Source organism: Trachymyrmex septentrionalis, unplaced genomic scaffold (genome assembly GCF_001594115.1).
Source record: "Trachymyrmex septentrionalis isolate Tsep2-gDNA-1 unplaced genomic scaffold, Tsep1.0 scaffold51, whole genome shotgun sequence".
In the NCBI taxonomy this organism is placed as follows: domain Eukaryota; kingdom Metazoa; phylum Arthropoda; class Insecta; order Hymenoptera; family Formicidae; genus Trachymyrmex; species Trachymyrmex septentrionalis.
In genome coordinates this window covers 2645554-2658025 of record NW_017305683.1, presented here as the reverse complement: position 1 = coordinate 2658025, position 12472 = coordinate 2645554, and the positions used below count along the sequence as shown (strand labels likewise).

Below are 12472 nucleotides of genomic sequence, written 5' to 3'. Positions count from 1 at the left end.
TAAAAAATTGATAAAAAATTCAAACATTCTTACAGTTCTATGAGAAAAAAATAAACAATTTTTGTTTCTTGTAATTTTTTGGTTAGTTATTATTTTTTGTAAAGTTGACAATATTTGAGAAAAAAATTATTGAAGACCAATATTCGGCAATTTTTAGTAAATAATATCTTGTTAACTATTGCGAAAATTGCAAAATGGTAGAAGATTTTTCGACTCAGATTTAGTCTACTCTATCTGCACAAGAGCGCTTAGCAAAAAATTTCGGGACACCCTGTATAAGAAATCACCTCCTTTCCAATTATATTACGATTTCTGAAACATCCTATATATAAACTCACCATGATAAATAAAGTGTTTAGAGACACAACCCAGAAGACATGTTCAAGAAAGACAAGAGATCCATCCAATCCTAAGAGACGCTCCCAAGTTAATTCTTCAGCTGGTCTGTCCCACTCCATAGGATTCCAGTTGGCTTCCTCGGCTTCACCCTGCGCCTGCCCCACTACATGGGCCTGCACCGCATGTCCCCTCGCCCAACGCTCGCCACCCGCAGCATTCGCCTGTCCACCGTCTACACCGAGTTCATCCCTGATTGGAAGGGGTGGTATGGGAGGAGCTGGTGCTTGTACGTCTCTCACCAGATCTTCGGGTTCGCCAATTCGTGGATTATTGGCCAAGTTTTCTGCCATTTCTCGATATATGGGACGTTGATCTATGATTTGGTTGAATGAAATAAAAAATCCCATTTAATACTAGCTAATTTATTACTGCAAGATGATTAATTACTTATTTTGAGTATTAAAAGCAGTTCAATGCCTTTCAGTGCCTTTAAAATTTTTATAATGCAAGACACTATCACTTTTACGTTATGTTATTGTATAAACTTTGTCACGTTATTATATTGTAACACTTTACCATTTTTAAAAATCTAAAAGTCTATCTCATTTTGTCAAATTACCTTCATTATGTAACTCCCCTTCTTGAGGAATAGGTGGATCAATGAAAGGAGGAACATTATTGTTGTCCTGGACTTCTTGTGGCATAGCACGTTGTTCCTGAGGTTGTTGTGGTCGTTGTGCGTTTGCTTGTGGGGGATTGTCAACTGGGGGCAGTTGTATATCTCTTTCAAGCCAGTCGGGGCCGCCCGCGTGTAAAATTTGCTCGCGTAGCCATACCAGGCCGATAAACGCGAACAAAGTGCAAGTAACTACGAAACAACCGTGAAACACATCCGACGATATACTTTCGGTGGAAAGCATATCCATCGGTAACGACATTATCTGCAAATACATAATTTCAATATTAAATTTATTAGTACTAATTTTTAAATCGCAAACTTTCCTGCACGAAAAAAATAAATAGATATATTAACAGTATTAGCTCATAGTAATTTTTGAAAATAAATATAAATTTGCATATAAATATTATTAGACATCAAGATCCACTTCACAAGCGAGGATATTTCTCTTATTTAATTTAGTCTTATCTATTTAGTCTAGCTCTCTTCCACTTATAATTACTAATAATGCTACATTTTTTTTTTCCGTGTATATTAAAGTCAAGATCAAGTCTATTATGCCCGTATCAGATTACAAATTGAGATTGAGAGCGAGATTTAATTTAACTAATCAAAACAAAATTTACTAAACTTGATATCGGTTTGCTTTTCGTCCGATTAATTCGTTAATTTCAATTTCAATTTCAATTTCTAATCTAAGGTTCAGCTAATATATCATATGATAAATTTTTCCTATTGATTGGCTAAAGAGATTCAAGAACCTTTCTATTTTGCAGTCAATTAACATGCTTGAAAAATTTGTCATACGACAAATCTAATTTCGCATTTCCTTCACTTACCCGAACTAAATCAAGCGGCCCGCTGAAGAGAGCTCTATATGTGCGACATGCAGTTAATGGGACGACTCCCAGCCACGCGATCGCCACTAGTGTGTAATGTAACCAATATTTTACGGCGGTAACAATGCTTGAGAATAAACCGCCTATGACATCTCTCAGTGGTAAACGCCGTGGCATGTCTGGACTATATATAGGTGTGAATGAAAAACGGTAACCACAGAGTTCGCAGTATTCCTTGCGCGAATAGCGCATCCACTGCACCAGACACTCCTGATGTATCCATTTAATGCTGCCTGTGCATATGCAGGGATGAAACAGAGGTCTGTCTGCGAGGCCTTCGGATCGACAGACCCTACAGATGTCCGCACCTAACATGTCCTCCGTCATGTTTGGTATTTTAAAAACAGCCACGTATCAAGCAAAGGAAGTCAGAAACGATCTTCTATTGCTGAAACACATGAAACATCCATGAATCTTACATTACATATTTAACAATATATGAAAGTTTTAAAAAGATATATATAATTATACACACTTCATCTTATGATATTTTAACAAAATTTGTATTATCAATAGATCGTTTACGAAATTTTAGAAGAAAAAGCTGAAACGGAAATTTGAGGACTCAGAACAAATATAGTTTAGGCCATAAGTATGAAGCACAACAAATTAACGGAAACATTCTAGATGTAAAGAATAAAGAAAAAATATATTAAAAAACAATTTTATTGAAAAAAATATTAATTTTTACAATTTTTAATGTTTTGTTAGTTCTCTTGTAGCTTTTACTACTTTCTTTTGTAAGAAAATACAACAAATGTTGGATGCATTTTATATTTATGACTTATAGTCAAGGCTGTATTAATTAATATACTATAATCTTAAAATCTAATTGGATTTGATTTTTGACAATTAGAATTGGATTTTCTAATTCTACATTAAATGACACTTTGCAAAAGACTATCGCACAGCTTTTAAGCATTGAAGTTATGATTATAAATAGCAAACTGTATATTTTTTGTGAAATTTCTCCATAAAATCTTCCAAATAAAATTCTTGAATTCATCGGATCCAACAATTACATAAAATCAAAGAGAGAAAATTTTATCTTCTCTCGTTTGTAAATAATTCTGATTGCAGATTAATAAACAAATATGTGGACGACAAAGTTCGTATCGTGCATATGAAAAGGAAAAAAGAAAAACGAAATGTATGAAAGTTGATGCAGCCTGCAAAACGAGATTATTCTTTTAATTGTAGGTCACATTTCTGTTCGTCCTGGTGAATATTTTTCTGAAAATTTTCAATATTTTTCAGAATTTTTATGTAAATTTCATAAGTTTTCAGACTTTTTAAATAATTTTATAATTTGTTAGAAAATTTTTCAGATTTTTTACACAAACTGGGATATTTCAGAAATATCGAAAAAATATACAGATATCTCTTCTAAAATTCTTCATATATGTGAATTGTAAAATATTCTAAAATTTCTAAGATTTCTTATTCTATAATTTCTGATAAAATCTTAGAATGCGTTTCGTTTCACATAATATACAATGACCTAAGCAGAACAAGTTACGATAAAAAATACCTTAAATTTCTTTAGATTTTATTAATGTATTTTGTTTCAGTAGAACAAGTCATTATGATGTCAAAATGACATTAAAATGAATAATTGGAAAATTACTTTTAATAATTATTTTGGAGTCATTTTGACATCACAATGACTTGTTCTACTTGGAAATGTATCATTTTATCCTTCTTTAATATTTGAAATAACAAGGATAAATTAATACATCATATATATTAAGCGTGAAATAAAATATACTAAAATCTAAAAAAATTTAAGGTATTTTTTTTTATTTATAGAAATCTTAAGATATTTCAGAATTCACATATATAAACGATTCTGAAAAAAGAGAGTAGACTGTTTTTCTGAAGTGTTCCAATTCGTACAAGAATTCCTAAAAAGTTTCACCAGGATGATAATAGTAATTGTGTATCCATTAATTATGCAAATTAAACACGATGTAGGAACGATCGTTCAATGACATGACGTGACACGACACAACGACAACGCTCAATGTGGTACGACACGTCAGGTTTCCGTGACCTTTCCTTTCTCCGGGAAACAATGCGTAATATACGACCGTTAGCCATCGATGGCTTATGATGTCTAGAACATCGCGTTTTGGGATGGATTATCGGACCGTTTGGGGGAGAGAAGAGAATACAATCCGTCCTGACAAAACAAGAAACCTGACGTGTGTACGTGTTATGCGTTTTGACGATTACGATTTCTTGCGCGAGCGGATCTCTCGACTCGTCGGAGACGCGATGATGACGTAACGCGATATAATAGCGTAACGCGACACTCAGTAATTAATACTCACGTGTATGTATCCTGAGAAAAATCCACATCGGATCGAAAATTATTGTGCAAAAAACGAGGGACATCCACACTCTTCACTGCTCCCAAGTTCTTCCTACGTTCTGCAATTTAGTGATTTCTCACTCCCAAAACCCATTAAATGCAAAATCACTACGATTTTCCACTGGGAAACCTAGTGCAACACTAGTGCTCATTAGAGTGCAATTGGATGCAAATTAATTCACATATTTTTAGTATAAAAATAATTTAATCATTTAAAAGTTATGAGGTTACCTTGACAACAGAATATGTAATTAAAGGATTAAATTATTTATTAATACACTGAAAATATATAAATCGATTTCCACTAAATTGTACCAGTGTTGGATTAATTTTCTCAGTGAGTTAAAATTTTTTACATCTAGAAGGAGATGGATATAATAATAATAGAATTATAATTGTAAATGTAATAATATTATTAAAGAGCGAAAAGTGCGAAAAAATGTAAAATGCAAGCAATGTAAAGTTCATGTTACTTACACTTTATGCACTTAGCTTCTTCGTTTTCTCTCTTTTCAACATTTAAATATATTTTATTTATTATTATATTGTTATTAATATGTTATTTTATATATTATGTTGTCATTTTAATAAATATATTAAATTGTTATTTTAAATACAAAAATTTCGAGGGATTTCAAGCAATGCGAACAGATCTATGAATCGATCGTTTTTTGGATTTGTTGTCGAACGCGTCGATTGGTCGTCGAACAGAAAATGTTGAACATGGCTGACACGTCGGTCAATCATCTTCGATTCTCTGCCCTCGATTTTCACTTTGTTCTTTTCAGTTGAATTTCTTGCACTTCTTGCACGTTGATTGAACAATATATACGATTCTTATTGTGCCGCACATGTGCACAGATCGATGCGTAAACAGAATTTTGTAGCGAGGTTTGGTCTCGCCGTTAATGAGCTGTGTAAAATTACGCGATAGAACATGGAAGTGGACGTTTATTTTCTGTCGATTTAGTCATTCCAGTAACGCAATTAAAGTAGATAAATCACGTATTGATACATCGTTTATTGTTGCATTTATTATCAAATAAAGTGCTTAAGTAGTAAATTTATAACTTTCGAGGTGGAAAATTGTCAACAATGCCAAAATCATGTAATGGCCTTTTTTAAGTCTTATACCATCACATTAAATTGTATGATATATTACGGTCTGAAAACTAGCAACTTGTCTAGTAAAAACCTTGGTTATACGTTTTGCTTGTTAAGACAATACTGTTCAAAGAGTATCATGAAGGTTCTCAATGTTGCTGAAAAACCTGATGCTGCTAAAAATATTGCTGGTTATTTATCGCATGGTACCAGCAGAAGGGTAAGCATTTGTTTATTTATATAAATAGAGCGCTTTCTCAATAATAATTCTTGATTATCATTTACTTACTTCTCGTTATTCAATTATATTTTATTTTGTAACAGTTACAGTTTGTCAGAATTATATATTATAATGTAACATTTGCATTGTATTCTTTTCTATCTAATTTAGGCTTGTCCAATTTGAGCTCTGGAGCCAAAATGCAAAACTATCAACACAAAAAGATTTAATGTGAAAGGCCTGTTCTTTTTCCACAGTTCTGAACTAATATACACTAATGCAGTAAGTTAGAGTGAGATAGTTTGTTTCACTTTAACATATTGCATTAGTTCAGAACTAGTTCAGAATTTTTTGAAAAAGAATAAGTGGTAAAATTTCATGGACTGTAAAGTGTTCCTAAGCGTAGATCAGACAAGTATCAATACTTTACAGTCTCCAAAATCTTACTCATATTAATTTTTTTGCATCGATGCTTTGTATGACTTCAGAACTCAAATTGGATAAACCTAGTCTAACTTTTCATACATTTTTTAATTATTAATTTTTTAATATATATATTATACATTCATAATTTATGTTGCAAATATTTTAATATCTTCTGCTTATTGTTTACATTGATTTATTTATTAATTTTGTTATGTTGAATATATTACTCAAATTAGGAATCAAATCAGCATTTGACTACTGTCTTGCTTTGTCTGCAATTATTTTTTATACTTTATATATATGGGTGTGTGTATGTGCGTATGTGTGTGTGTGTGTGTGCACACGCGCGCGCGTGTGTGTGTTATTCAATATACAATCTCTTTATTTACATTTAATATTAATATTTATTATTTATGAACCAAGGGAGCTGTAGGAATATATTTTTTATGACCATTACTAATATTAATTAATTTTAATCTTGGTTTTAATTTATTCTTTATATCTTTTTCTTACAATTACAAAAGAGAAAGATAAAAAGTAAATCGAAATTAATCTTACTTTGATAGAAACAGATACTAACGATTCTGTTTTTTGTAGAGGGAAGGTTTCTCCAAGTACAACAAGATCTTCGAATTTAACATACAACTATGGGGCCAAAATTGCCAAATGCTGATGACATCTGTGTCTGGCCATTTATTAGGCTATGATTTTACAAATGCCTATCGTAAATGGCACAGCTGTCATCCATTAAACTTATTTGATGCTCCAGTATCTAAGCGGTGTGTGGAAGAGAATCATGAAAATATTAAGAGAACCTTGGAGCGAGAAGCCCGATTCTGCAATGCATTGATTATTTGGACAGATTGTGACAGAGAGGGGGAGAACATAGGTTTTGAGATTATTCAAGTCTGCCAAGCAGTCAAGCCTAATATCCGTGTATATAGGTAATTGATGACACTTTAGTTGTTGTGTTTAGCAGAGAAAACTGATTACTAGCGCTCTGATTCTTTAATATGATTGGTTCCTACTTTTAGATCCAGCGAATAACTAAAGACAAGAACCAATCATTAAAGAATCATTGAGCTCTCACTCACTGATTAGTTTTTTTTGCTGAACGCAGCCATTTTTTTGTGTTACATATTTTTAACAAGATTTGTAATAAATGTCCGTTTAATGTTTTAGAGCAAAATTCTCAGAAATTACGAGATCGTCTGTTGAAAGAGCTCTGCAAAATTTGACACAGCCAGATAAGGCGATGAGCGATGCCGTAGACGTAAGAAGTGAATTAGATTTACGAATAGGTACTATTTTCATTAAACGTCATTAATTAGAATGATTGAACTGTAATTTTTGTTATAAATTTCTAATTGACAAAACATATTGACAGGTGCCGCGTTCACGAGATTTCAGACCTTGAGATTACAGAAAGTGTTTCCCAACACTCTTGGAGATCTGCTCATCAGTTACGGAAGCTGCCAGTTTCCAACGCTCGGATTTGTAGTCGAGAGGTTTCTTGCCATCGATCGCTTCAAGTCTGAACCATATTGGAAACTAAAAGTAATGGACGATCGCGAGGGAATATCTGTAGAATTCAGATGGGCCAGAGTAAGATTGTTTGAAAAAATGCCTTGTCAAATATTTCTGGACATGTGCTTGGAACAGCCGGAAGCTACAGTGGAGAAAGTAACATGCAAACCAAAAAGCAAATGGAGACCTTTACCTCTGGATACTATTGTAAGTAACCAAGTTAAGATATATTTAAGTTGCGAGATATTTAACATTTTATTTAAAAAATTATCAATTCAGGAATTGGAAAAGCAAGGTTCTCGTAAGTTACGCATAAACGCAAAGGAGACAATGAGGATAGCGGAGAGATTATATACCCAAGGTTTTATTAGTTACCCACGCACGGAAACGAATATATTTCCGAAGGAATTGAATCTAAGATCTTTAGTAGAGCAACAAGTAAACAATCAGGAATGGGGTAACTTTGCGCAAAATTTATTGGAATCTGGAATAACTCCCAGACAAGGAAAGAAAAGCGATCAAGCGCATCCTCCTATTCATCCCATAAAGTATACCGACAATTTGTATGGTCCGTTTATAGTACTTATTCTTCTCTTATAGAAATCTAATATCTATCAATTTAATACTGGGAATTACTCATTTTGAATAAAAGCATTGATAAATAGTACTTTTAATATTCAAAATAACTAATTAATCATCTTTCGGTATTAAATTTCTGTAAGGGTTATTTATCGTTAACTCGATTGCGTTAGTCAGTTGCAATTTATCAATAGGAAACGAAGCGAAGGTCTATGAATTTGTGGTTCGACATTTTCTGGCTTGTCTGTCAAAGAATGCGGAGGGCCGAGAAACAACGGTGGAAATTGATATAGCGGGAGAGAAGTTCAAGACTAACGGTCTTGAAATCATAACGAAGAATTATCTCGATGTGTACATATACGAAAAATGGAATAACAAGCAGATTCATTCTTACGAGCAGCGGCAAGTTTTTCGACCAACTAGCATTGATATGGTGGAAGAGAAAACTTCAGCACCAAATTTATTAACCGAGGCTGAGTTGATCGCACTAATGGACAAACACGGCATTGGTACGGACGCTACTCATGCTGACCATATTGATACCATCAAATCCAGGCAATATGTGGGTTTAACGGATACTCAACATTTTATGCCAGGCAAATTGGGAATTGGTTTGGTCATGGGTTATGATAATATGGGCTTTCAAATGTCCAAGCCGCATTTGCGTGCGGATTTAGAAAAAGATTTACAACTGTAAGCCAACTTAATGTATTATTAGACAATCTCTTATAGCCAATTTGATTAGACGCACATTAGTACACATTAATTAATGTTCTTACATAAATTGATATAAAGATTCTTACATAAATTCTTACATAAATTGATATAAAGATGTGTGTTTAATATAAATTCTTCCTATTATTTAAAATTTTTATCAATTTAATTTCTACTTATAATTGTTTGAAATATAGAAATGGATTAAAGTTTAACCCATTTCTATACAATTTTAAAACGTTTGTTTAAAACATTTGCATTTCACTTTATATAAATTAGTATACAACGGTTTTAATATGCACGAGTGCGTACTAGTGCATTCAATCGAATTCATTATTATTCTGTATGGGTATGTTATAAATCTATTTTTATCATATTTTATTATAGGATATGCGAGAGTAAGAAAAACCCAAATGAAGTATTACAATATCAAATTAATAAATATCGCGAAGTGTTCCAAGTGGCTATAGAACGCGCCAATTTGATAGACGATTCTTTAGCACACTACCTTGACGAAAGACCTCTTCAAACTGAGCAAATACAGCTTAATATTCCAGTTAGTACTATATTTAAATGTCCAAAATGTGGCTCTGACATGGTTCTAAAACAGAGACGACAAGGCAGAGGAAAATATATTACCTGTATGGGATATCCAGAATGTACCAACGTGATCTGGTTTTCAGAAGCTGTAGAGGATGTGGAAGTTTTAAATGAAACATGCAATCAGGTAAATATAACATCTTTGCTCGCTGTGTATTTCACATAAGTATATGTGTTTTTGTAAGCTATTAAATTTGTGTACGATTAATATTTTTCAGTGTACAGAAAATATACACAAATTAAAATTCAAATTAGTCAGGAATGTGATACCCATGTATGGTACCTCTCACACAACTTGTATAGGCTGTGATACTATATTTAACGAAATGTTAAACATTAAAGAAGATTGCATTAAACAAACTGGAAGAACGAATTATACTGTTCACAATAATACGAGAAATACATTGAATTCCACCTCAAATACATCTCAATCTACTTCAAATACATTTCAATCGCGAAGTACTCAGCTAGTTCCTAATAGTACAGGATTTGTACGAAATAACAACAATGTTGACTTGATCGGAACTTCTGTCATATCATCCGACAGATCAAATACACAAAACCAGAATTCTAATATTTCTCAGTCGAATAGTTCAAATAGGTCAAATACTGTCAATAGAAGTACAATATCGGACAATACAGAAAATCAGTTTTCTTGGATTAATTCAAGTGATTTTAACAATCCAGGAAACAGAACAAATCAATCCACGTTCAGAAATTCTCGCAATACAAACAATGTAAAAGATATATGGGGTAATACAGACAATAATTCTGAGATTATATGTCACTGTCATGAGACTGCAATACAGTTAACAGTTAGAAAAGATGGACCAAATAAAGGTGAGTAGCGACTGCATATAAGTTTATGATTTGTCACGTAAGACGCTTTGAATAACACTTGTAATTTTAGGACGTCTGTTTTACAAATGCGCTAAACCTCAGGGAAGCGGTTGTAACTTTTTTTTGTGGGGATCTGATAGCGCCGAGTCTAACACAGAGAGCGAATATTCCACTTGGGAATCTAGCTCGAACAGAAACAACGATAGTGCTGGTCACTTTTCTGGTGCTGGCACTTCTAATAACGATTGGGGAAATCCGTCTACGAATAATGTTATTGGTAATTGTAATCAGCCCGCTCGAAAGTAAGTAAAGTCTCAAACCAGAAAGAGTGATAAATTTTCTCGGCTGACCATATATTAATGTCAATTAATAATTAATGAGTGATGAAGTCATAATTAGTATTGTCCATTAACAGCTTCACTATAATGAAGTTCTTACACGATTCATCTTTCTTCCTTTTTTCTCCATATTGGAGAGAAAGTGAGAAAAGATGAACCTTGCAAAAAGTTCAGCTAAAAAGAGCAAATCTTATGTCTTTAATATAATATATGTAAAAATAAAAATAAAATGTTTGAAAGCTAAACAATTACAAAAGATAAATAATAAAGAGCACAGCCACAGCAATAGATATTAAACAAGTCATATATTTAAAATTCCAAATAAATAAGTAAACGTTTCGGTCAAGATTTGACCATCATCAGTACACAAAAAGATGACAAAAATGAAAGACTTACAAACTAAAACGCAGATCGGATGTTAAAATAAAAATTACATAGAGAATTAATAATCAAAAGACGCATACAATTACAGCCGCAATGATCGCAATTTAAAAGTTAAAATAATTTCTTCTCGCTTATGGTATGAAATAACAATATGAATAGAAGTCAGGAGAGCTGTTACAATCTTCTGATAAAATAATCTGTTGCAATTTCTATTTTTCTTAAGAAGCGATGAATAATTTCGTGTAAAGATACGGAATTTTCAAATTCTATTACGAAACAAAAAATCTTTCCTTTATTTTCAACATTATCAATACTATAACAGTTCGCGGAAAATTAATTTGAAATTGTGAAGTATCAAAACTTACCACGTATTTTATGGCACAAAACTCATCAGTACGAACCGGAATATGTAAAAAACTTTTAGTACGATAATTAAAAATTTTACTTTTGACAATAATGAAAAACCGTCCAAACCGGAATCTATGTATATTGTGAGAGGAAAGGAGAGGAAAATAACTTTAATCTTGTTCTTGCCGGTTTTTATGAACGTGCTCATGCTATTCATTGGTTTATATACTAACTCAAAATCAAATTTACTATAAAGAATTTGAATTTTTCAGAAGTTTTTTTAAGAAATGGTAAAAAATTTTTTATTAATATTAGAGGATTAAAAAAGAAGAGCACTCTAATGTTGTGTACAAAATTAATTGTCAGGATTGTAATCATTCTTATGTGGGTCAGACAAAAAAAAATTGAAGACGCGACTTAAAGAACACATTAAAGATTTAAATAAACCTTCTAATTCTTTGTCTGTAATCTCGTGTCATAAATTGGATAATGATCAAAAGATTGATTGGGAAAACGCCAGAATTCTTGATTCAGAACGTTCTTACTATAAAAGGTTGGTTTCGGAGATGATTCATATCAAACGGCAAGAAAGTGGCTTGAATAAACAGAGTGACACTAAACGTTTTGCTGAAATTTATCTCCCACTCATTGGAAATAGCTCCTCTCTCCACTCTTAGTATTTCTCCTTCCATGTTTCGTTTTCCTCTCCTTTCCTCTCACAATATATGCGGTTTGGACGGTTTTTCATTATTGTCAAAAGTAAAATTTTTAATTATGGTACTAAAGGTTTTTTTACATATTCCGGTTCGTACTGATGAGTTTTATGCCATAAGATACGTGATAAGTTTTGATACTTCACAATTTCAAATTAATTTTCCGCGAACTGTTATAGTATTGATAATGTTGAAAATAAAGGAAAGATTTTTTATTTCGTAATAGAATCTGGAAATTCCTCATCTTTACACGAAGTTACTCATCGCTTCTTAAGAAAAATAGAAATTGCAGCAGATTATTTTATCAGAAGATTATAACAGCTCTCCTGACTTCTATTCATATTGTTATTTCATAAGCGAGAAGAAATTATTTTAACTTTTAAATTGT

At 32.3% G+C, this 12472-nt stretch overlaps 2 protein-coding genes across 2 annotated transcripts in view; one reads left to right on the top strand and one right to left on the bottom strand.

The window, feature by feature from the left end:
• Positions 1 to 4823, bottom strand: part of LOC108751739 (E3 ubiquitin-protein ligase MARCH6) — a 7861-nt gene extending 3038 nt beyond the window's left edge. Inside the window, exons 1-5 of the mRNA XM_018492117.1 lie at positions 4769 to 4823; positions 4251 to 4350; positions 1858 to 2305; positions 959 to 1280; positions 339 to 712 (exon numbers count right to left, since the gene is read on the bottom strand). Of these exons, the coding sequence (XP_018347619.1) occupies positions 339 to 712; positions 959 to 1280; positions 1858 to 2244 (1083 nt within the window). The 5' untranslated portion in view covers positions 2245 to 2305; positions 4251 to 4350; positions 4769 to 4823. The remainder of the gene's footprint in view (positions 1 to 338; positions 713 to 958; positions 1281 to 1857; positions 2306 to 4250; positions 4351 to 4768) is intronic.
• A 343-nt stretch (positions 4824 to 5166) lies between these two features.
• LOC108751650 (DNA topoisomerase 3-alpha-like) overlaps positions 5167 to 12472 on the top strand; it is an 8337-nt gene continuing 1031 nt past the window's right edge. The window contains exons 1-9 of the mRNA XM_018491935.1: positions 5167 to 5615; positions 6639 to 6985; positions 7224 to 7342; positions 7429 to 7775; positions 7848 to 8136; positions 8342 to 8840; positions 9249 to 9588; positions 9680 to 10301; positions 10372 to 10603. Of these exons, the coding sequence (XP_018347437.1) occupies positions 5403 to 5615; positions 6639 to 6985; positions 7224 to 7342; positions 7429 to 7775; positions 7848 to 8136; positions 8342 to 8840; positions 9249 to 9588; positions 9680 to 10301; positions 10372 to 10603 (3008 nt within the window). The 5' untranslated portion in view covers positions 5167 to 5402. The remainder of the gene's footprint in view (positions 5616 to 6638; positions 6986 to 7223; positions 7343 to 7428; positions 7776 to 7847; positions 8137 to 8341; positions 8841 to 9248; positions 9589 to 9679; positions 10302 to 10371; positions 10604 to 12472) is intronic.